Genomic DNA, 22,789 nt, shown 5'->3' with positions numbered 1-22,789 from the left:
CCAGGGTTTCCAGAGTATAGGGGGGGCGATTGGTTGAGTAAAGGCTTAATATAGTAATCCCTCATAATCTCAAAAAAATCTGCATTCCAGCAGGGTGTGAAAGAGATGTATCAGTCTTATTAAGGCCACAAGGGCAAATTCTGTCATTGTAGGGCCTATTAAAAAATCCCCCCTGCAAAACCATTGTAGGTATAATGTTCAGTCTTGCAAACAAAAAAGCTCTGCAGTAACATGGGATGGTAAGATAGTACATATGGGGGGGGAGGATAAAGATTTTGGGAAAGAAAGACCAAAAAATAGGGGTGAGCATACTCTGCGGGCTCTCAGAATCAAACTACTATGGTCGATTGCCAAGACTTGCTGTCTGATCAGAGAAAATACTTTAGTTTTGCCCGTCTCAAAAATATCATCGATCGACATTCCAAGTTTAATCGGTTTCTCACCGAAGGTCTTCATCCAAGCTGATCTGTGGGTATCCCAATTTAAAGTGGCTAACAAACCATCTTCAGCATGCAGGGAAGTGGGTTCCCTAAATCTGGATTGGATGAGAGGCTTCCTGCCATCAAAGGCAGGAAGAGTTAAAAGATTGGTAACATCCATTAGTCGTTGTGTAAATGCCGCAGGTCAGATCCCCTGCATGGAGCAAGTGGGGGTCAAGATGTGCAATTGTTCCATAGAATCCAAGGTAGGGGTGTTGGAGGTAAATCTTCTGTGCTGCTAAGGTATCTTAGTGTTATGTTTTCCTGTTCTTTTCATTACATCTGTAACCTGGTAGGCATGATAGCATTTTCCCTGTCCTTGTGCTCTAGCTTAATCTGTAGCCATAAAGTCTTTTCCTGCTTAAGAGAGCAGACTGTGATTCAAAGTCCTCCTCATGCACCTTAGATCACTTGCTCATGCTCAAATATGCATGCACAGGAGTTTCCCCAAGTAACTGCAAAATTTTGTCCTTTATACTTACTCAGAGGCAGCCGTTACTAGAGTCCCCCAAGTCACCAGTCACGTGGGAGGCTGGATTTATAATTTGAGGTCGTGGCACGAAGAAGCGGGACATGTGCACACGAACACACATGTAAGCACACACACATAGACCCACTGTGCACACGAACACACATGTAAGCACACATAGACCCATGGCGTGTCTGTGACAAATGACACCACTCGTACACATGGCTGAGACACACACACACTTTTTCTGCAGCAGCCGGGAGGCTCTCCTCCCCTGCACAACTCCGGGCAGTGATACTGGTGGTGTGCATGCAGAGAGACAGCAGCAGTTAAGCGTTTGCTTAAGCCCAGGGTCTTCTCCCATCAGGTTTAAAGCAGGGATGAGGTGAGTCTAGTTGGAACGATCAAAGTGATACTTGAGTGACTGGGTTGGGGGATGCTAAAGTCACCTGCTCCTCACCTTCTCAGCACAGCCAGTCACCCAAGGCGGTTTTCTTCTCAGCTGATTCCCAGTCCTGCTGATTGTCGTTTCCTGGCATCTGGCTGTTTGCTGACAGCTGGAGTTATGCTTGCCCTGCTGGGCCCAGAGAAGGGTGAACTTTTAAGCCAGGGATAGGGCCAGAATCTGCTACACTTTGGAGCCACTTTTGGATAAGGATCTGCCTCTGCCAGTCACCAAATTTTTAGGTGAACTCACCCTTGGAGGAGAAGTGCCTGTGGCACCACAGGGTTTCCATCTGATCCTGGGACCCCAGGAAAGGTATGGAGGCTGTTGGGGGAACTTCCAGGTTGGGTTCTCGCACTGTAACTAGGTGTCATCCATTAGAAGGATATAGATGGTCCTCAAATCTGTATTTCTGACAGATTTTATACTAGGTATTCTCTGCCTTTTGGTAAGGTGTGTTATGGAATTGGATTACGCCTGTGCTGAAATTACTCAAAGAACTCAGAGAATAATGCTGCTAGTAATCCTAAATCAGGGTCACCCTAAGAAGGATTTCTACTTACCTATAATCAGAGCTGCTGTTCAAAAAAAATTGGTCCCTAGGTGGCAGAAATAGCTTATGGTTGCCCTTGCAAAATGGAGTAAGAGTTCTGTTCTGAAACCTCTCTGAGAATCCACATCCTGAGCGATTGCACATGAGCGCCATGAAGAGAGGCATCTGGCACATTGTGTCCAGCCCGCTGAGTTGCTGCAGGGCACAGGCTTTGCAAGATGCCCAGGTGAGAAGGCTGTGTGCAGCCCTGCATAATCTGGAACAGTCTCTCCCTGTTTTCTTGCTTTGTGAAATATTAGCACCCTTTTGGTAACCATTTCATGCTCTAACTGAGATTTTTTGTATAAAAGAAAAGATATATCTGAGATTTCTGAACACTGATTTCTGGTCAAAGTGGGGTTGAAAAGAAACTACAAATGCACAGGCTGCTGTCCAAGGGCCACAGGAACAAATATCAGCAAGAGGAGCACCATTACTATTTAGACACCTTCCTATTGCCCTCTCCTGGACTTTACACGTCCTCCTAATCTCTGTGCTGTATCTGTCCTCTTTCCTCATTTACTGCTCCTTCCGTTTCTAATTTGAAAGAAGTACTCAGAGAGCAGATTGCTTCTGAATTCTGCATAGTTTGGCCGAAAAGAACCACAGCTGCTTTTCAGCATCACTGAGTAGCCCTGGTGTGCACACAACGCGAATAGGGGGTCCTTTCTGAAGTGTTAACAATCTTGGCTTAAAGACAAATGAAGAGACAACTGGCACGATGATGATTTAAACGTAGCTTGGGCCATCAGCTTTAGCGTGTTGTGAGTGTGGGAGTGTTCCAAGAAAACAAGCTTTACTGGGAGCCGGCTTAATTGTCATTTACACTTGTGTCATGCTTTTTCTTTACATTGGGGTCTCAGTGGGCTCCCATCTGTGCACTGGCTACGTCAAGCCCCCACAAGCCTCATCATAGAACTGGGTGCTTCCATTCATTGCTGGTGTCCCTTGAACACTTTGAAAAAGCATGGCTGTCTTGCTGATGCAGACTTGGATGGAATTGTTCCCCAGAGTCTGTCCTTCTTTTCCATCCATTTATGTTGACTTTCAGTTCAAGGCAGCTTGTAGTACATAAAAAACAGTAACACAGAACAGTGTAAAACCACACAGAAGGGTAGCAGTAGCAGGAAAGAAATAGCATTAAAATGGCAACACTAGAAACTACTCTAGTAAAAACCTTGATGCCTTAAAATAATTGGAAAAAAATGTAACCACAAAAAGTTGGAAGTAAATAGGACAGGATTTTCTTCAGCGGCCAAAAGATTCCCAAGATGGCGCCAGGCAAGCATCCCATGGCAGGGAGTTCCATAAGTGGGGCCCATCCACTGAAAAGGCTCTCTCTCTAGTACCCACCTTGCTTCCAATGATGAGGACACCTGGAGAAGAGCCTTCACTGGCAGTGTCAACAGGGCAGGTGGCCTTAAGTAGAAGAAGGCAATCATTTAAACACTCTCGTTCCAGTAAAGTCCCATTTGGGATTTTAAAGGTCAACACCAGCACTTCGAACTGTGCCTGGAAACAGACTGGAAGCTAGTGGAGGTCTTTGAGCACGAGAGAGAGGGAGGGAGGGATAGAGATATATATGCTTGCTGCAGTGAGTCACTATGGCTGCTGTGTTCTGGACCCGCTGGAGTTTTTGAAGACTTTTCAAAGGTAGCCCCATATATTATACATTCCAGTAGTCTAGCCTGGATGTTACCAATGCATGAATACCCAGGAGGGGGTGGAGCTGACATACCAAAGTTGGTAAAAGGTGTTCTGACCTACAGATGCCACTTGTGTGTGCTGTAAACAATGTGAGATCTAGCAACATCTCCTTACAAATGCCCCATTCAAGGGGGGAAATGCAGTGAATCCTGGGAACTGTAGTTTGGTGAGGTTGCTGAGAATTTTTAGTTAGTCACACCCTATCCCTCATGGTGTGGTTCCCAGGGTTTAAATTATTTTGTTTTATGGCTTATGGCTCCCCCCTTATGGTTCCCTTCTATATTTCTTCAATGTCTTTTTTAATCTTTCTGGCAGCATATCTTAAATTAAGGTGTGATGATGAATTTTGCTTTCTTTTGACATGTTTGAAACATAGGGAAGGAAGATTTTGCAGGATGGTGCTGGTGATAACGATATTCAGAAATTTGATGGTGGAGGATATGACAAAGATCTGGTTGAAGCTCTTGAAAGAGACATTGTTTCAAGAAATCTAAGTATTCATTGGTAAGTTGCATATTTTGTAAAATAAATGATACTGGAGTTCATATCTGCTTGAGAGCCAAGCTTGCTTGATCTAGGGAGGGAAGCCTTCCTATCCCTCCTTCCTAACCAATGTTTTAATTGCTGTTTTAATTTCTTTCTATGTATTTTAATCTGTTTTTTAATTTGTTGTAATAATGTGTGTTGCGGGAGGGTTGATTCTAATGGTTTTAAAATGTGATTTTATCATGCATGTTTTAAATTGTTAGCTGCCTTGGTGGCCGCTTTGAGGGCAGAAAGGTGGAATATACATTTTGTAAGTAAATAATCTTTAGGGCCTGGGATGCCTCTGTGTACCAGCAGGTTCATCCCTATTCGTCTAGATTTAATTCTGTGCGCTCTTTAGGTAGGCAAGCAAGATCTTAATTCTTAAACAGTACCGTGAGCAAAAGGTTCATTAGACACATATTAAAATGTGCAACAACACTCAGGAGCATCTTAAAGTGTTGCTTTGATAATCATGTTTTCAGGAAAGCTATTTTTTAATTGAACAGCCTGTGGTAGGGTTAGCTGAAAGTCATCACCCCTCCCCTTGTACCTTTTACATTTCAAGGCCAGTGTGGCCTATACAAGTAGCTGTCTCAGTTTATGAGAAAAGAGGAAATAAATGTTGTACCTTTGTATAAGAAAGCAAAAGGGTTTTGTTGTGTGTTTTTTTACATATGTTTTCTAAATCAGTGTTCATCTTCTACAGGGATGACATAGCAGATTTGGAAGAAGCCAAGAAATTATTAAGGGAAGCAGTTGTTCTTCCCATGTGGATGCCGGATTTTTTCAAAGGGATCAGGCGACCTTGGAAGGTGAGAATAGATGGCTTTTTGTGTGTGTGCGTGCCTACATTTATAACTACAATATGTACCTGTGCCCCACCTATAACTAGCTAGATTATTTAATATTTGCCGCCATTCTCTTTCAGGATAGTGTTCTGTACCTAGGAAGGGGGAGGGAAGGCAACATGGTATAGCTTGATCGCATCAGATCTTGGGAGCTAAGCAGGGTTGGTATGTGGAAGGGAGACCACCAAGGAAGACTCTGCAGAGCAAGGCAGTGGCAAACCACCTCTTCTTCCCACGTGCCTTGAAATACCCTTGCTGGGGTTGCCGTAGGTAGGCTGTGACTTGATGGCACTTTACACACACACAGAGGATTGCTTGCTGCCACTGACTCATATAAACAGTTGGATTGTGGTCATCTCTAGGTGCTATGCCACTGCCCGTTGGCCTGGTTAACTTGTGGAGTTGCAGGCTGAGTTTGGCTATCTAAATGGTGGTTTTCAGGCACCGTCTTCCATGGTATTGCTCTGGTTCACCATGGACCTGAAGCAGATGAAGCCAGAAAAGTTCAAGGGCTTTCAGCTAATGTTGAAGCCAACAGATTGCAGCAAGGACATCCATTAAAATTCTGTGGGCCTGCTGCTATTTTATGTGTGGCGTATCAGAGTCATGGAAGTACATCTTTTCACATCACTCTGGCAGTGTAGAAACCTCAGATCATGTTGGAGGTCTGCTAGTGTGATTATTTCCATGTCCATGTCTGTTTTCATGCCAGCCTTGCTCCAGCTGCTGAGGTAAAATTGGAATGGCCTTATACCATGACAGTGGAAGCGGCACAGAAATCTATAATTTACAGCCATTATTTGAGCAAAGTCTTACCCAGTGGTCCAGGCAGTGAATGGCCTAGTCAGTCCTTTATGTTGCCACTCAAAAGAAGAGTTCTATACCAGGTTGTTCTTTGTGAATTTGCAGTTCTATTTACCAACAACACTGTTTACATTTGTTTCTTTCATGGGACTTCCAGTTTTGGACTCAGAGACTTAGGTCCAGCAAACCATCAGCAGAAGGCACCCGTGGATGTGGATTTTCTCTGTACTCTACTGCCTTCAGCATTCTCTTGGGACTCTCTAAAAGATGTTTCTTGGAGTCACTGGAGCCATGTGGACAAAATGCCACATGAGCTGGGGGGAGGCTACAGTGAGGAGGAGGAAGTAAATAATATCCATGTTCTCCCACTTCTGTTGGCAGACCAGTACTCGTGGGAAAAGAAGGGGGATTTTTGTCCCTTCTCCCCTCTGTACTGCATTCCCTTCCCACATACCACTCCACTAACCCACATGGTTCCTCAGCTCCATGGGCCAAAAGGGGCTTCTGCGGCAGAGAGAAATGTGGGGAAAATACAGGTGCCTTCTGCTTACAGTTGGCTGGATCCAAGCCAGAAGTTAGGATGTTTAGGGCTTGGTCCTGTTTGTTTCACTCTGGTTCCCACTGTTTGCTGCTGGAATGAAAAAGATACTTGGGAATATGAAAATGGCTGCTTGTAAATTGGACTTGGGCCTTCCTGCTGGGCAGAAGTCAGTCTGGAGACACTGGACCCTTTGCCACTTAGCAACCAAGCCTGGGTGTAGAGTCAAAGCACCCCCAAGAGAGCATCAGTTTTTGGGGCCTCTGCCAGTCTGATTTTTAGCTATGTGTGGAATACCGGCTGTGGCTATGCCTTTGATTGATCTAAACCTAGGGATAAATGCGAAAATTACTCTTTGTTGAACCTGGTACTTTTGCTATCTTATTGTGTTGAGCATAAGATAGAATCATAGAATAAAATAATAGAATCATAGAGTTGGAAGGGACCTCCAGGGGCATCTAGTCCAATCCTCTGCATGATGCAGGGAATTCACAACTACCTCCCCCCACACCTCCAGTGAACCCCGTTCCACGCCCAGAAGATGGCAAAAAACCCCTCCAGGATCCCTGGCCAAATTGGCCTGGAGAAAATTGCTTCCTGACCCCAAAGTGGCAATGGGCATTTCCCTGGGCATGTAAGAAAGGGCCACGAGAACTAAGCACTGATGCAACCCTTCCTGCCCTCCCTCTTATGATCTGCCTAAGTTCACAGAATCAGCATTGCTGTCAGATGGCCATTGAGCCTCTGTGTAAAAAACCTCCAAAGAAGGAGAGCCCATCACCTCCTGAGGAAGCCTGTTCCACTGAGTAACTGATCTGTCAGGAAGTTCTTCGTAATGTTCAGCCTAAAACTCTTTTGATTTAATTTCAACCCATTGGTTCTGGTCTGACTTTCTGGGACAACAGAAAACAACTCCACACCATCCTCTATATGACAGCCCTTCAAGTATTTGATTATGGTTATCACATCACTTCTCAGTCGTCTCCTCTCCAGGCTAAACATACCCAGCTCCTTCAGCCTTTCCTCACAGGACTTGGTCTCCAGACCTCTCACCACCTTCATTGCCCTCCTCTAGACACATTCCAGCTTGTCTATATCCTTCTTCAGTTGTGGTGCCTGGAGTGGAACACAGTACTCTAGGTGAGGTCTAACCAGAGCAGAGCAAAGTGATACTATCACTTTGTGTGATCTGGGACACTATACTTCTGTTGATACAGCCCAAGACTGCAGTTGCCTTTTTGGTGATGTGATAGTAGGAGCTGATGGGTAGCATTGCCAGCTCTGGGTTGGGAAATACTTGGAGATTTTGGGGGTGGGGCCTGAGGAGGGTGGGGATGCCAGCCTCCAGGTGGGACCTGGGGATCTCCCGGAATTACTGCTCATCTCTAGACTGCAGAGCTCAGTTCCCCTGGAGAAAATGGATGCTTTGGAGGGTGGACTTTATAGCATTGTACCCCGCCAAGGTCCCTGTCCTCCCCAGGCTCTAATCCCAAATCTCCAGGAGTTTTCCAATCTGGATCTGGCAACCCTAGAGGGCAGGGTTTGGGGAGGGGAGGGACTTCGATGGGATGCAGTGCCATAGAGCCCACCTTCCAAAGTGGCCATTTGCTCCAGGTGAACTGATCTCTGTCTCCTGGAGATCAGTTGTCATGGCGGAAGATCTCCAGCTGCTACCTGGAGGCTGGCAACCCTTCAGGGAGCTGTCAAGCAAAATGCATTCTTATAAGCCCCAAAGTGGAGAAGACGAGAATAAGCATGAGTATTTTCTGGTCTTGATTTCTGATTGTGCTGTAGAGGTGACGGGGTTATATTTCCTTGTTATTGGAACTACAGAAATAGAACAGGTTTTGATCCCAGCCATTGAGGGGTAACAGTACAAATAGAAACCAGCCAGTTCCATTCTTGTATGTTCAAGCTCCCCTAAAAGGAATTCTCAAGACAGCTGCTTTTATTTCCAAAGCAGACACTGTATGAAAAAGAAACTCTTTGCCAGGTAAGCACAGGATTGTGTAGATACATTTGGGCCTCTCGTTTTCAGGAGATCAGAGAGTTGCCTGTTTGGCTCCTTTTGAAGTGTTCTTTGAGCCAAGAAGGGCCAGGCTCTGGTTGTGCTTCCCACTGTTCAACTAGCAATTCTTAACAGCAGCAAGCAATAATCCTGCTGTGATTCCATCAAAACAGCTGCCCCCTGCAGTGCAGTTGAACCTGTGAATGGAAGACTGTAGATTTGACAGAGCCAAGGAGAAAAGACAGCTTTTGTGTGAAGCACATTAACCTGCCGGGTCCGTGTTGGGACTGATAGTTCTTGTGGTGAGATGTTGCACAAACTCACTTTCTGAAGCTGCTTGGCTCTGAAAAATTAGGGCCGTTCCAGTGATATGGAAAGGAGTGGGATACTATGCATCCGGGTTTATGCACAGTTTTTACTTTAAATTTAAATTGTTTTAGCCACCATGTAAACTCTTACAGTGTCTTACTGTGGGCAGATTCCAGAAGGGTAATCATGTCAGTCTGTTTCAGCAAACTCTCCAGCAATGTGCTTTGTGGCCTGAACATTGGTGGGGTTTTTTTTGTGGCATAAAGTCTTGCAGGCCAGGGCACGCTATCTGATTAATTTCATCGCTACAGCTGTAATCTTCTTGCAGAAGACAATTCTATTTATCTTCTGTGGGTTTTACCTTCAATTTTAGGAGAGCTTTAGGAACATTAAAAGTGCCATTTAAATACCAGTTGTGGAGAAAGGATATGAACAAATGTGATTTAATACCCATACATGTACATGGTGGCCTGTGTTTGAAAAGTCCTTAAATAGCTACTGAGTTAGTAAGAGTTAATGGAAAATGTAGACACAGTGAGTCCATTATGCCCAAAGAATTGAGGGAGAGCACAAGTCTTGAATAATTGAATTTTCGGTTGATTTGGTTTTATAAGTCTTTCCTATGTCATTCTTTCAAAGTAGACCCACCCCCCCCCCCCCCCCCCAGGAACAGGCAAAATTTAATTTGCAGTGTAGATAGCTTTTAACTGGTTATTTTATTGCAGTGGCACTTTATGTAAGATATTAATTGCATAAAGTCCATTGTGATGTGCAATTCTAATTTCAGCTAATTTGATTACCCTGAAAATACAGTGTGTCTTCAGGAAGCTCTTGTTAGCATGTAATCTGATCTTATGTTTGCAGTGGAATGAAAGAAATGCAGTAACAGCAGAATCCTTGATGAGGGAGTGAGATGGCAAATGTGCTCTGGAAGAGAGATTTTAAATTTAGTTCTGTGCTTTGCGAAGGGAATACGATTCTCACAGTCTCAAAGGCTGCAGTCTTTCTCAGAGCTGACCAGGTGATATTCATGAGCTATATGTGGTTCTTGAATGGGCTGTTATCAGCAATTCAGCAATCTGAGAATAAGGAGAATTATAAAACACTTGGGGACTAAGTTGCCCTCCAGACTCCTTATACTTCCACCTTCCCAGTATCCCAAGTAGATGCTGGGAAAGAGAGAGGGAGTGTGCCTGTGGCAGATGGCTGGAAACATTAGCTCTTCATCTGTAGATAGTCAGAGTAGGGGCACTCTAGAGGTTTTATGAAGCAGAATTATTGTTCCAGGCTTAGTGGGGGCTTGGGAGAGGAGAAGAAGTGAAGGTGGTACAATGGATGGCAGATGAGGCCATTTGCTTCTGTGCTCTGGGAAATACAAAGATTTGTTTTTACAGCCTTTATATTCTGACCAAGTAGTAAGTAGGTAGCATGAAAGACCTCTTCTTGAGACACATGGGAGAACCACTGCCAGGAAGTGTAAACAGTAATGGCTTTGGTGGACCAGTTATTTATTTCATAGAACCATAGAGTTGGAAGGGACCTCCAGGGTCACCTAGTCAGCCCCCTGCACAATGCAGAAAATTAACAAATACCTCCCCCCCACATCCCCAGTGACCACTGTTCCATGCCCAGAAGATGACAAAAAAACCTCCAGGATCCCTAGCCAAACTGGCCTGGAGAAAAATTGCTTCCTGACCCCAAAGTGGTGAGCAGCATTTCCCTGGCTGTGTAAGAAAGGACCACAAAAATAAGCACTGATGCAACCCTTCCTGTCCTCCCTCTCATGATCTGCCTAAGTTCACAGAATCATCGTTGCTGTCAGATGGCCATCTAGCCTCTATTTGAAAACCTCCAAAGAAGGAGAGCCCATCACCTCCCGAGGAAGCCTGTTCCACTGAGGAACCGCTCAGCCGGAAACTCTTCTGATTTAATTTATTAATTTATTTAATTTATTAAATTTATTAAAGCATTTCTTAGCTGCATTTCTTCCTAGTAGAACTCAGGGCAGCTTACCATATAAATAAAACATTATAAAAACACAATAAAAACAAGTATACAACCCATAAAAGTTATAGTTTAAAAACTCTAGCTAAACCTTTACCTTTATTATTTACCTTTGAGCTGTTTAAATCCACAACTTAGGCTGTGCTTATACTTGATTGATTGATTCAGTTTGACTAGATTGCTCTTATGAGAGCTGCTTTTGGTTATTCAGTCATCTGCATTTAATTTTAGGGAGTGCTGATGGTTGGTCCTCCAGGGACTGGGAAAACCATGCTAGCCAAGGCTGTTGCCACAGAATGCGGGACAACCTTCTTCAACGTATCTTCCTCTACTCTGACTTCTAAGTACCGAGGTGAATCGGAAAAGCTAGTCCGCTTGTTATTTGAAATGGTAAGTCTCACTTATGCGCCGCTATTGCAGGCTCGTAAGCAGACATCAAAACTCCTGCAGCTCATTGTGTCTCAGAAGCAAATTGGGTTGAACAGTCTCTAGGGCTAGTGTAAAGCTCTGGAATGATTGGCCTGTATCTAACCAAACTGTTTGGAAAACTTAAGGGTAATTGAGTTTTCAGAAGAGGGAGCAGTGATTTCCGCTTATTTCTGCATTGCCACACAGTGTGCCTTTCCCAGTGGAATTTTGTTCCTGGGGTCAGTGGGCCCTTTGGAACAGCCATAGCAGGCAAAAGTGGGGGTGTGCACTGGGGGGGGGGAATTGGAAATTGGCAGAAATTATGCATGTGGTACCATCTCTATTTCCCCTTCAGTTTCTCACACGAGTATGTACTCTACTGGCACATATCACTTTAGTACACATGCCCCAGTCTGAGTTTTAACATTGTATTTATATTAATTTATGTGATTTTATGCTATCGTATTGTCAGAATTTTATTCTGTCTGTAAGCTGCCTAGGCCAGGAGGGCGGGATAAAAATCTAACAAATAAAATAAATAAAAATAATGAAACAATTGGGCAATTCTGCAGTACTGCAGCCAATACTCTTCTCTGAAGAAAAGAACAACTCAAGCCCTATATCTTGTGTACTGGTGTTTGTTAGTTTTTTAAAAACAACAACAACTGTAGAGTAATTGAAAATTACTAAGTAATACATAACATCTCAGCAACTCAACCAATGACTAAGCAGGGCTCATCCACTCAAACCAGGGTGCTCACAGTTATGGTGATCTCAAAATCTGTTGCCTGTCTTTCTCTTGGGTTTTGTTTCCTTTGGCTTACCTGATTTGAGGGGTAAATTGACAAAACACTGGGGTTTTTGCATGTTTTGTGCTTTAATTTGATGTGTCATTTAAAACTCAGTGGCCATAGTAAGTTCCCCAAAAGATTGTCACGTTGGTTTAGAAAACAGATATGTAGATAGCACTGATGAAGAGATTGGATTTATACCCCGCTCTTCACTACCTGAGGAGTCTTAGAGAGGCTTATAATCCCCAGAACAGACACCCTGTGAGGTAGGTGGGGCTGAGAGAGATCTTCCGAGAACTGCTCTTGAGATAACAGTTCTGAAAGAACTTGTGACTGACCCAAGGTCATGCCAGCAGCTGCATGTGGTGGAGTGGGGAATCAAACCTGGTTCTCCCAGATTAGAGTCTGCACTACTAACCACTACACCAGACTGGCTTTCAAACTGATAAGAGGTTGTCCCAAAGCAGCACATCATATTCGGCTGACATGGCTGTTACTCTTAAGGATCTTGCATGTGGTTTTAGCTCATGAATTCTTCTTGTATGTAAGTAACTGTTGTCCTTGTTCAAGGCCAGATTTTATGCACCCACCACCATTTTCATTGATGAAATAGACTCTATCTGCAGCCGTAGAGGCACCTCTGATGAACATGAAGCAAGCCGCAGAGTCAAGTCCGAGCTGCTTGTTCAGATGGATGGTAAGTAGTGTTGTTTGAGCTTCTCTTTATGTTTTTGAAATTGATGGTGGACTTGTTTCCAAAAACAAGCAGAGTCAGGAAGTAACATCTTTTCCATTTTAATTTCCCCAACTTTTTCTTAAGTTTAAAGAACATATTTGAAATTAAACAAAAGTTAAAATCAGAGCATTTTCGTATTTAGTTCGCCACTTACAAGACAATTCCCCCCCCCCTTAATAGCATTTGTTTTAATGTTATTGACATTACAGCTAACAGGAAACATTGAGCTTTGACATTAAACTTGTTGGATGTTGTTTGTAGTGCTCATATTAGCCTCCGATAATACAGTAGCCAATCCTTACACAGTAGAGAGGTAGCTTAATTGCAGCTGTTCATTCCTGGGGAAGGATATTCCCCTCCCCCACACATTCCTTTTCTCCAGTCTAAACTATCCTCCTTCCCCAGGCTGCCCTTAATTCCAGGAGGGTAAAAGGCCAGATTAACCCATATTGTGTCTTTTCCCTCTCTATTGAGGCTAAAGTATTAGAGAAACAGTGTGGGGGTAGGGTTACCCAAACTTCCTCATCGCAACAGCCACAGTACCCCCCCACACACAGCTGTTTTTTAAGGATTAAATTACAAACTGGGAGCATTTTCTATCTCAAGCATCATGTTTAGTTTGAACCTTAAATCCTCCACGATAACCACAAAAGGTAAACGTCTGGAGACATGGCTGTGGGAACGTCTCGTCTCTTCTGTGTAAAACAGGTACTCTGTTTGTTTCTGTCTTTCCCCTTGCAAAATATCTAGTTGTTTTGCAAGCATGCAGCTTGGTGGTGCCCTGACCTGGATAATCCAGGCTAGTCAGATCCCACCAGAAGCTGAGCAGAGTTGATCCTAGCTAGAATTTGGATAGAGACCGGGTCCTGATGTGGAGGCAGGCAATGGCAAACCACCTCTGAGCGTCTCTTGCCTTGAAAACCCTACAGGGTCGCCATAAGTCAGCTGTGACTTAATGGCAAACAAACAAACAAACCAAGCTTGGTGGTGGCCCTTGTCTTTTGTCTTTGCTGCTCCCTATTCCCCCCCTCCCCCCACAGAGCTCTGTCACTCTTAACAAATGAGGATTCTGCTTCTTCATGCAAGAGGGCTAGACAACATGATTAAATACCCTTTTAATAATTTGCAAAATGCATACTTGAAAGTGAACGAAACAGAAATGCCTTGTTACAGTTGCAGCCTTTGTTCATGTAGGAGTAGGCGGAGCTCTTGAGAATGACGATCCTTCCAAAATGGTGATGGTGTTGGCTGCCACCAATTTTCCCTGGGACATTGACGAAGCTCTGAGAAGGAGGCTGGAGAAAAGGATTTATATACCATTGCCAACAGGTGGGACTGCTGCAACCGCTTTCCTCTGAAATGTGTTTTTTCTTACACTTGTTGTTTAAAGCTTCCCTAGGGGACTGTTAAAGAATCCATTGACATTTTTGTTACAAATATTGTATTTTCAGGGGTTAATAACTTGTCTCTTCTTTTTAAAAAAATGCATAAGGTTGCAGGACAAACTAGCTGCAGTATTTCACAGCAGGCCCGATGAAGAGGAACTTAGGTTTGGAACCTCAGCTTGTTTTGATGAGCTTGGAATTATTTCGAATGTTTAACAGCAATCCTTGAGTGGATATCAGAGGCAACCTTTGGATGTCTTAAAGAAATATTGTCGATCTACTTCCGTGCACTTGCTGACCAAAGCCGAAAAGTGAATCCGTGGATTTTCGCTTCCAGGCTTGCCACGTTGTAAATCAGCTCTTGGCTGGCCTTTGTGGCTAGATTCCCAGCCGTCCGGATCATAGCCCACTGATTATTCCCCTGCCTTATGTTATCTCGGTATACATTGGCTTTCCTGGCTACTGGTTGTATGCGCTCTTAAGGATTCATTACTATTTTAGGGTTGTATAGCAGCATCCCTCTTAAAATGGGTGTAGGGCTTATTTTCCTGCGCAAGCTTTCGGGATAACAAAATCCATGTGCAAAGTAACAGCAACTGGTTGAACCTGCTGGAGGGAAAGGCCTTTTATAGTTGTATAGCTTGGCTTTGGCAGTTTGTAAATTAAGGGGTCAGAATGAAGTATTTTGTGCAACATAGGGCTGCTGTCAGGAATGGCATCCCCGAGTCAATTCCACCCCTTGATGATTAGTATTACTTCTTGTCATGATGACATTACAGTCTGAGTTTCTCTAACCCTGAACCACATCATTGGTTGTGACTGGTGAGTGGTCAGGCCGGGGAAACTTGTGTGTATGTCCAGGGGGTGTATTCATCACAGGCATCCCATTTTCAGGGGTAGCCCTGTTTCATATGTAATGTATAGTTTTAGCCTCTTGTGTGGAAAATCTTGTGTTTATGGCTGATAACAGAACATTTTCTCAGGTGAGGTTTAAGTTGCCTTTACACCTCTGTCATGCTGTTTATCTGGATGTTTGCTTACTTAACACAAAAGAAAAGGTGGAAGACAGCAGATGTGGTGCAAATGAGCATTCTGACTAATGTAGACTGAACATTTGTGGTGCAGATCAAAGTGGGAACTGCTTTAATTCTCACTTGAAAACACTCTTTATTTGAAGTTGTGTCACTTGCTGCTGATTTCCACCGTTCAAGATAGAACCTTAAACATTGTATAAACATTCTACATTTGCAAGCTGCTTTAATCAGATCTTCACTATTGTAGCAAAAGGCAGAGCAGAGTTACTGAAGATTAATCTTCGGGAAGTAGATCTGGATCCTGACATAAACCTGGAAGAAATTGCTGAGAAGATTGAAGGCTATTCTGGTGCTGACATTACTAATGTTTGCAGGTATCTTATCTGCTATATATCCTAGCTAAAAATAAATAAATAGCTTAACTACGAAACTAAATTAAAAGTCTGATATATCTAGCTTGATTTGCTGATGAGTTATGCCTGCCACAGGTGGATTTTTTTATTATAGGTTTACAAGCGGGGACCCACAAAGACTTGTGCATCTTATTTTCCCCTCCCTCACTATTTCCTGTTTTACCTTCTCTAGAAGTCCCTATAACCTCTCCCCTTTTCCTTCCTTCTCTCCTTCCCACACAACAGCCAACCAACCTTTTCTGTCCCCCTTCCTCAGCTTTCCCTCCTTTCCTCCCCTGGCAGCCTCTCCCTGGGAAAACACTGTGTGGTGCTGGCTTGAAGGCTGGCAGTACCTGTTGTGGTTGCCTGGCAACCTCCACAATGTCCACTGAGACAGGATTTGTTTCTTAAAACTGCAGGTGCTGTTTCTGTTAGGGGGGGGGTTAGACACTGTTTTTATTGTTTTAGATTACAGATTTTTCTGCAAACCTGGGGCTTCTTTCAGGTTTGTAGAAAGATCTGTCTTGTTGTTCATGGCTGCAGGCTCTGGATTTAAAGATCCACAGGTTTGGCCATTTAGTATATTTATATACCACCTTTACGCTAAAAATAGATGGCTCCCTTTCTGCATGTCCTTGGCATGTTCAGCTAAAGGATTTCATGTAGCAAGTGTTGGAAATGTTTATTCTGCCTCAGAGACCTTGTAGAGCTGCTGCCGTGCAGAGTGGACTATCCTGAGCCAGATGAACCAGTGGTCTGACTTAGTGTTAAATGACTTCACATGACTCCAGAAAGTGTAGGTCATATGCTTGTTCACACTGGTTTGGTGCCTCACCTCCGAACTCCTACATGGCCATACACTGCAGGGTAAGATTGGTAGCGGTAGAAAATCTGTCTGTTAGTGAAGCAAACCTGTCATTACTCATCTTTTTATTGAGAGACACCTGACAAGTTTCTGAGGCAACTCAGGCCTCTCTGGAGCACAGTGAGAAATCTACTACCTTGGACAGCTGCAGGTTGAAAATGCAGCTAAATCTTAATGACCTTCAGTCCTCTGTAACATTCTGTATAATGATTTATTAAACAAATAAATAACAAAATGAATAATGTATGTATGCCTGCAGTGTAGCTTATTGTAACCCACTTAGAGCTTTTGAAATTGGGACGGCTAAAAATCCCAAATTAATAAATAATGGAGCTGTTGTAATACTATAATATAATTGAGAAGATATTAATAAATTAGTTTGCTTCTCAGTTTCTCAGGTTCAGTTCAGATGTCACAAGCAAACCAGAGTTTGTGATGAGTGTAAGCTGATTAGGTGTTGGTCTTGCATGTGCCCTTCTTGCTTCAGTGCATGGCCATGCGGAGATTGAAGACAGAAGTAACTACTGTATTTTCAGGTGTATAAGACTACTTTTTAACCCAGGGAAATCTTCTCAGAAATGGGGGGGTCGTCTTATACGCCGGTAAATACAGTCTCTGGGCAAGTATATCCCAAACTCTATATTTTAACTGGAAAAGTTGGGGGTCGTCTTATACGCCCAGTCGTCTTATACACCGGAAAATACGGTAACTACAATTAGTTGTGATGTTCAGATGCGGGCACCTTAATAATCGGCAGGTAGTTTCTGTCCCGGTAACTTGGGGTTTCTTCTGTCTTCACTATCAGCAATGCCACACTAAGGGAGGGAGGACATGTGTGAGCCCAGCAGTCAGTGCCCGTCACAGCTGAACTTGGACTGGCTTGTTTGACATATTTTTTATTTATTTATTTTTGACATTTCTACCTCACCCTCCCCGCAAGCAGGCTCAGGGCAGCACATATGAATTGTGATCAAGTGAAAACCAGGACTATTTTTTCCTTAGTGTGGTAAAAGTCATCCTGTAAACTTTTTAATTTAAAACATATATGTTACTGTCCCAGCCCATAAAGATCCTCAGTGTGGCTTAGACACTGCTAACGAGAGAGGGGGGGGGGATAGAACACACATCCCAGAACTCATCAGAAGCAGAACTGTCAACCAGAAGGCTTAAACCCAAAGCAACAAAACCATCTGCCCCCTCAAAATCCACACAGAAGAAAATAATCCTGGCTTGCGTCAGAAAACTTGAGAGAAAGACTTGGTTAAAGTCTCCCCAGAGAAGAAATTTCAGCCTCTGAGTACTACTAGTGATAAGCCCCTGTCTCTCATAAATACAAGGAGCAGGTCCTTCAAGAATGACCCGAGCAACCCAGCATGTTACTTTGCTGAGGTGCCTTTGAGGAGCTGGTTAGGAGGGTGTTAGGCAGCAGATTGAAGCCATTGTCCAAGATAGGGAAATAGCTCCCAAAGCATATGAAGTGTCTCCAGTATCAGCTTACAGGCAGGTTTCATGTTGAAGGTTCTTTGCTCTGATTCCTTTTCTGTATCTTGTAACATCTTTGACACAATTTATAACACACCCACAGCAGCTCTCAGGCTTACATAGGCAGAAAAGGATGCAGTAGCTAGGGAAAGCACGTTTCTTCTCCTCCTTAACTCCATGTCCATTCCTGAGTATTGCATTGGATTTTTAAAGGCCGCTTGGGACCTCCTTCCTCAACCTAGAGGAGGATAGATCCAGAGGGTATGAAGGAACTATAGTGACTGAGCAGCATTCTTTTTCATGAGCTGAACGATTAGCTCCGCATCTCCATAAATCATTGTAAAAGGATTGTGTCGGGGTGGGAGTAGAATTGGTTTTATGGGTTTAATTATCTCTGCACATTGACTAGATGCCTTAGTGAGTTTCAGCTGCCTAGTGTCCTTTACATTATATTAATGCTGGGGATATTGGAGATGTAGAAGCCCGAGTTTCCAAGGGGGACAGGAAGGCAACTAAGAGGAAATGTTTTATATTCTCCTGCTAGGGGGCTGCAACATGCAGTGTAATCAAAATCTTAATGGTTCCCAGCCTACGCTATTGGTAATTAGTTCCTGTGCATTTTCCTTTGTTTCTAGGGATGCCGCTTTGATGGCAATGAGGCGGCGTATTCATGGTTTAAGCCCTGAAGAGATCCGTGCACTGTCTAAAGAAGAGCTTCAGATGCCTGTTACCATGGGGGACTTTGACTTGGCTCTGAAGAAAATCTCTAAGTCTGTTTCAGCTGCAGACTTGGAGAAATATGAAAAGTGGATGTCAGAATTTGGATCTGCTTAACCTTGGGATGTCTCTTCCTAGTGGATTGTAACTTTCCCATTTTAGAATGTTAGGCATAGAAACCTTGAGTTTTACCTATGGACAAGATACCCCTTTTAAACTTTTAAATATTTTTTTTTGCACTTTAAAGGGAACAAAATAAAAATGTTACACAGTGAGATCATGGCGTTTCATGGATGACTACCAAAACCTGTAAATGTAGCAATGGAAACCCTCTGCATTTGTGGCTGCCTGCACTTTAACTGTAAATACCAGTGTCCTGATTTTCACATGCTAATCTTTCATGGTTTTTATCTTCCAACCAGACATGGGATTGTGCAGGAAAAAGCTACCAGCCTCCTTGTGATATATGCCTGTGGTCCCAGGACATATTGTATGTCTAGTTATAACTGGATTTCATACTGCTTGAATGTAAAGCACAAGTTTTTATTCTGCACTTCTGCCTCCATTAGGGAGCTCTTCAGTGTGATCTAAGATAAAAATACCAAGGTTCGCTTTACACTGCAGTCATGTTGCCATGGCTACACTGGTATTTGCTGGAACACAATTAAACACCATACTATAAAAGGGAGACTTGTGTATACACATGTACATTGCTGTGACCAGCTGCACCTCTTTGACACATTCTGTTGCCGAGTGTTTAGAAATTCATGTTTCCATCTTACACTTTATCTGTTTACTGCAGCCAGTGTGGGTTTAACATGGCCATCATAATTGCTGTGTAAAGTGTGAAGTGGTAGTGTAGACCTTTCCAAAAAAAGCAGGTAATGATGCAAAAAAATAAATAAATCTCAGGGCTGATTTTCCTCCCATCTCCATTTTATACTTGTGTTTAAATACATTGCTTTTATGGAATATAGTGCCATCTTGTCACTTGTCACTCCGTGTTAAGCAAGATGGAAGATTACCTTGCGGTCTTGTGACTAGCTAGAGGCCCACTTCATTCTGGAAGTTTCATTGGTTTCACTTGCCAGTGCTAAATTAAACCAGTGTACATCTTGTACTGGGAGTCCAGCTATCTTTTGCTTTAGACTACCTTTTTCTTTTATTATTTGCACCTGTGTTACAGTATGGGATACTGAAGTGTAGCACAATGGAACCTGAACTTGAAAGTTAGTACCCTGCCCTTGTTAGCCGCCCTGAGCCCACTGGGAAGGGCGGGATACAGATGTGAAAAATAAATAAATAAATAAAGCATCTAAGAATACTCTGTTCCCCATCACTTAGTATATCTAGAGCTCTCTGATCTTAGCAGTTTTCCCCTCAAGTATGATATTTCAGCAGAATCTTTCTAATATCAGGTGTATATGAAAAGATTGCCCTAATCACAATTGGGCCTTGACAGACATAATGCACAGTTGACTTCTTGAAGTGATTGTGTTTAGGTACATGTAGGTCTGGAACTGGTTATCCACATTATTTTTCTAGCGAAAAATGTACAAAACTGGTTATCCACATTACGTTTCTAGCGAAAAATCTACAATCAGATTTACTGGCGGGCCCTGTTCTTAGATTCAGCTCCAGAAAAACTGTGTGGATTGCCAAATCCAAGTTAACATTTCCACTAGAATAAATGGTCTAATCCCAGGAGTACCAGCAGTTAGGTTTACATGAGGTCTGTCTATCTTGTGAATGAATCGTTTGACTGACCAATAGTTTTTTCTTTCATTTTGGCAGCCTGCCACTTAAAATAATTTGTTTCAAAAGCTCTCATTTAGAGTACTTGCATGCAGGGGTTTTTTCAGTTATCTAGCATGCTGATTCAGCATTCTTGACCTCTGCAAGCCACACAAATTTTACTAGCCCAAGAAGTAGACCAAGGAGGACTAGCATGATCTGTGTGGATGATCCAGTCCCATAGTATGTGGGCAGTTACACAGATGGTGTTTGCAATTGTTTTGTCTTGGATTCTTTACTTGTTGCTATTTTATTTTATTTTTTACACAGGAGGCATCTTGGGTTGAGACTGTGAATAGTACATTGTGTTTCCAACAAATGGCAGCTGTACCTTGAAAGGATGAAATTAGAATAAATGTCCTAACAATGACTCATGTTTCTTTTATGTGGTACTCTTTGTTCTGCATAGAGGTTTTGGGATTCTGTTGTACTCCTGCAGTGGCTGAGTTGTATGTGATGCTCTGGAAGCATAAGAGTAGCACACCACCTCATGGAGTATTTTAGGTTTTTACACACACACACTATTCCTCTCACTGTTTAACTTTGTGAAACTAGTAGGCAATTGCTATGCAGTAGTCAAGGAATACCACAGTAGTCAAGGAATTCTATGATACCACTCTAATGGCAGAAAGTGAAGAGGACCTAAAGAGCCTCTTGCTAGGAGTAAAAGAGGAGAGTGCAAAGGTTGGCTTGAAACTCAACATAAAAAAAACTAAGATCATGGCATCCGGCCCCATCACTCCTTGGCAAATAGAAGGAGAAGTTGTGGAAGCAGTGACAGACTTCACGTTCCTGGGATCCAAGATCACTGCAGGTGGTAACTGCAGCCATGAAATTAAAAGACGCCTACTCCTTGGGAGGAAAGTGATGGCAAACCTTGACAGCATAATAAAAAGTAGAGACATCACCCTACCAACAAAAGTCCATATGGTCAAAGCAATGATATTCCCAGTAGTACTGTATGGTTGCGAGAGTTGGACTATAAGGAAGGCCAAGCGCCGAAGAATAGATTCTTTTGAATTATGGCGCTGGAGAAGACTCTTGAGAGTCCCCTGGACTGCAAGAAGATCAAATCAGTCAATCCTAAAAGAAATCAACCCTGACTGTTCCCTGGAAGGCCAGATAATGAAACTGAAGCTCAAATACTTTGGCCACCAAATGAGAAGGGAGCACTCACTGGAGAAGGCCCTTATGCTGGGAAGGATTGAAATTCAAAGAAGAAGGGGACGGCAAAGGGTGAGATGGTTAGACAGTGTCATAGATGCAACGAACATGAAATTAAGCAAATTCCGGAGCATGACGGAAGACAGGAAGGCCTGGCGTGATCTGGTCCATGGGGTCATGAAGAGTCGGACTCGACTGTGCGACTGAACAACAGTCAAGGAATGTAAAGACTCCCACTGCCTTTGAGCTCACTGCTGTTTTTTGGACAGAGTTGATAATCGTAGCAGCAGCAATTTCTATAATTTAGAAATCCAAAACTTCTCAAACAGGTAGCTCCTGCCCCAAGGAGCCTGCAACCTAAATCCAGCATGGGAGACTGGGATGGAAGGAGCAGGAAGTGGAATCTAACCATGCTTTGGCATTTGGAAGAGATGGTAAACAAGGAGCTTTGCCCAAAGTGGATGCTTCTCTGTTTTCCTTTTCTCTACTCCTTTCACTAATACAATAACAAAGTTACTGGAGAGCTGCAACCTGAGAATGTGTAACAACTACAAAGCAGTAGAAAAGCGTAAGAGTCCAGTAGCATCTTAAAGATTAACAAAGTAGAGTATGAGCTTTCGTGAGTCATTGCCCCAGATGGAATTTGTCAAAATGAACCAATGTTCCATTTATGGGAAGAGAATTTATCTTCTCTGGTTGTTCACCCCTGCTTGGGTCAGTCCTTCTCTTCCTGTTATTTGGCATCCCTGTGCCGATGTCTCCTCCCAGGTGTCACATTCTTCCCAGGTTGTGAGATGGCCCTTTGATTAGAGAAATTTGGATAGCAAGACCTTCAATAGTGGGTGCTTTGAGAGCCATTGCCATTAATGGGGGGGATGCTTGAGATCAACTGATCTCTCTCGTTTCCTGTCCTTTTACCGACAGAGAAACATCTTGGAATGAATGTGGGAGTTTGCAACCCAAAAACTCCCAATAGAGTGAAGTAGTCCAAACTGGAGGATATATGAGTTGTAATTTTTGTTCTACATTGTGAATAATATAGTGGAGTCATTCTTAAAATGTTGCCCTTCCAAAGACCGCTATTATAGTTTGTTTGTTCTTTGTGATATGTATGGCCCCAAAGAAGAAAGGTCCAAAACATCAGCTACTACTTTTGTCTTCCATAGCTGCAGTCCAACGAAGCAGGGGAAGAGTCATGTACCTAAGAGCAGTTGCTCAGAAGTTCCCTTTGCAAATCTTTCTGCGTCTACTTTCTAGTTTAAATTTCAGACTTAAAAGCAATGGGCTACT

General features: G+C 43.2%; 1 protein-coding gene across 1 annotated transcript in view; it reads left to right on the top strand.

Annotated features, from left to right (window-relative positions):
- The window catches only part of KATNAL1 (katanin p60 subunit A-like 1), a 36,084-nt gene extending 15,908 nt beyond the window's left edge, over positions 1 to 20,176 (top strand). Inside the window, exons 4-10 of the mRNA XM_015425588.1 lie at positions 4,069 to 4,196; positions 4,927 to 5,032; positions 10,963 to 11,121; positions 12,501 to 12,627; positions 13,861 to 13,995; positions 15,333 to 15,459; positions 18,460 to 20,176. Of these exons, the coding sequence (XP_015281074.1) occupies positions 4,069 to 4,196; positions 4,927 to 5,032; positions 10,963 to 11,121; positions 12,501 to 12,627; positions 13,861 to 13,995; positions 15,333 to 15,459; positions 18,460 to 18,658 (981 nt within the window). The 3' untranslated portion in view covers positions 18,659 to 20,176. The remainder of the gene's footprint in view (positions 1 to 4,068; positions 4,197 to 4,926; positions 5,033 to 10,962; positions 11,122 to 12,500; positions 12,628 to 13,860; positions 13,996 to 15,332; positions 15,460 to 18,459) is intronic.
- Positions 20,177 to 22,789: the final 2,613 nt, after the last annotated feature.

This window comes from Gekko japonicus, unplaced genomic scaffold, assembly GCF_001447785.1.
Source record: "Gekko japonicus isolate JY-2015 unplaced genomic scaffold, Gekko_japonicus_V1.1 scaffold913, whole genome shotgun sequence".
NCBI lineage: Eukaryota > Metazoa > Chordata > Lepidosauria > Squamata > Gekkonidae > Gekko > Gekko japonicus.
This window is presented reverse-complemented; position numbering and strand designations above follow the sequence as displayed.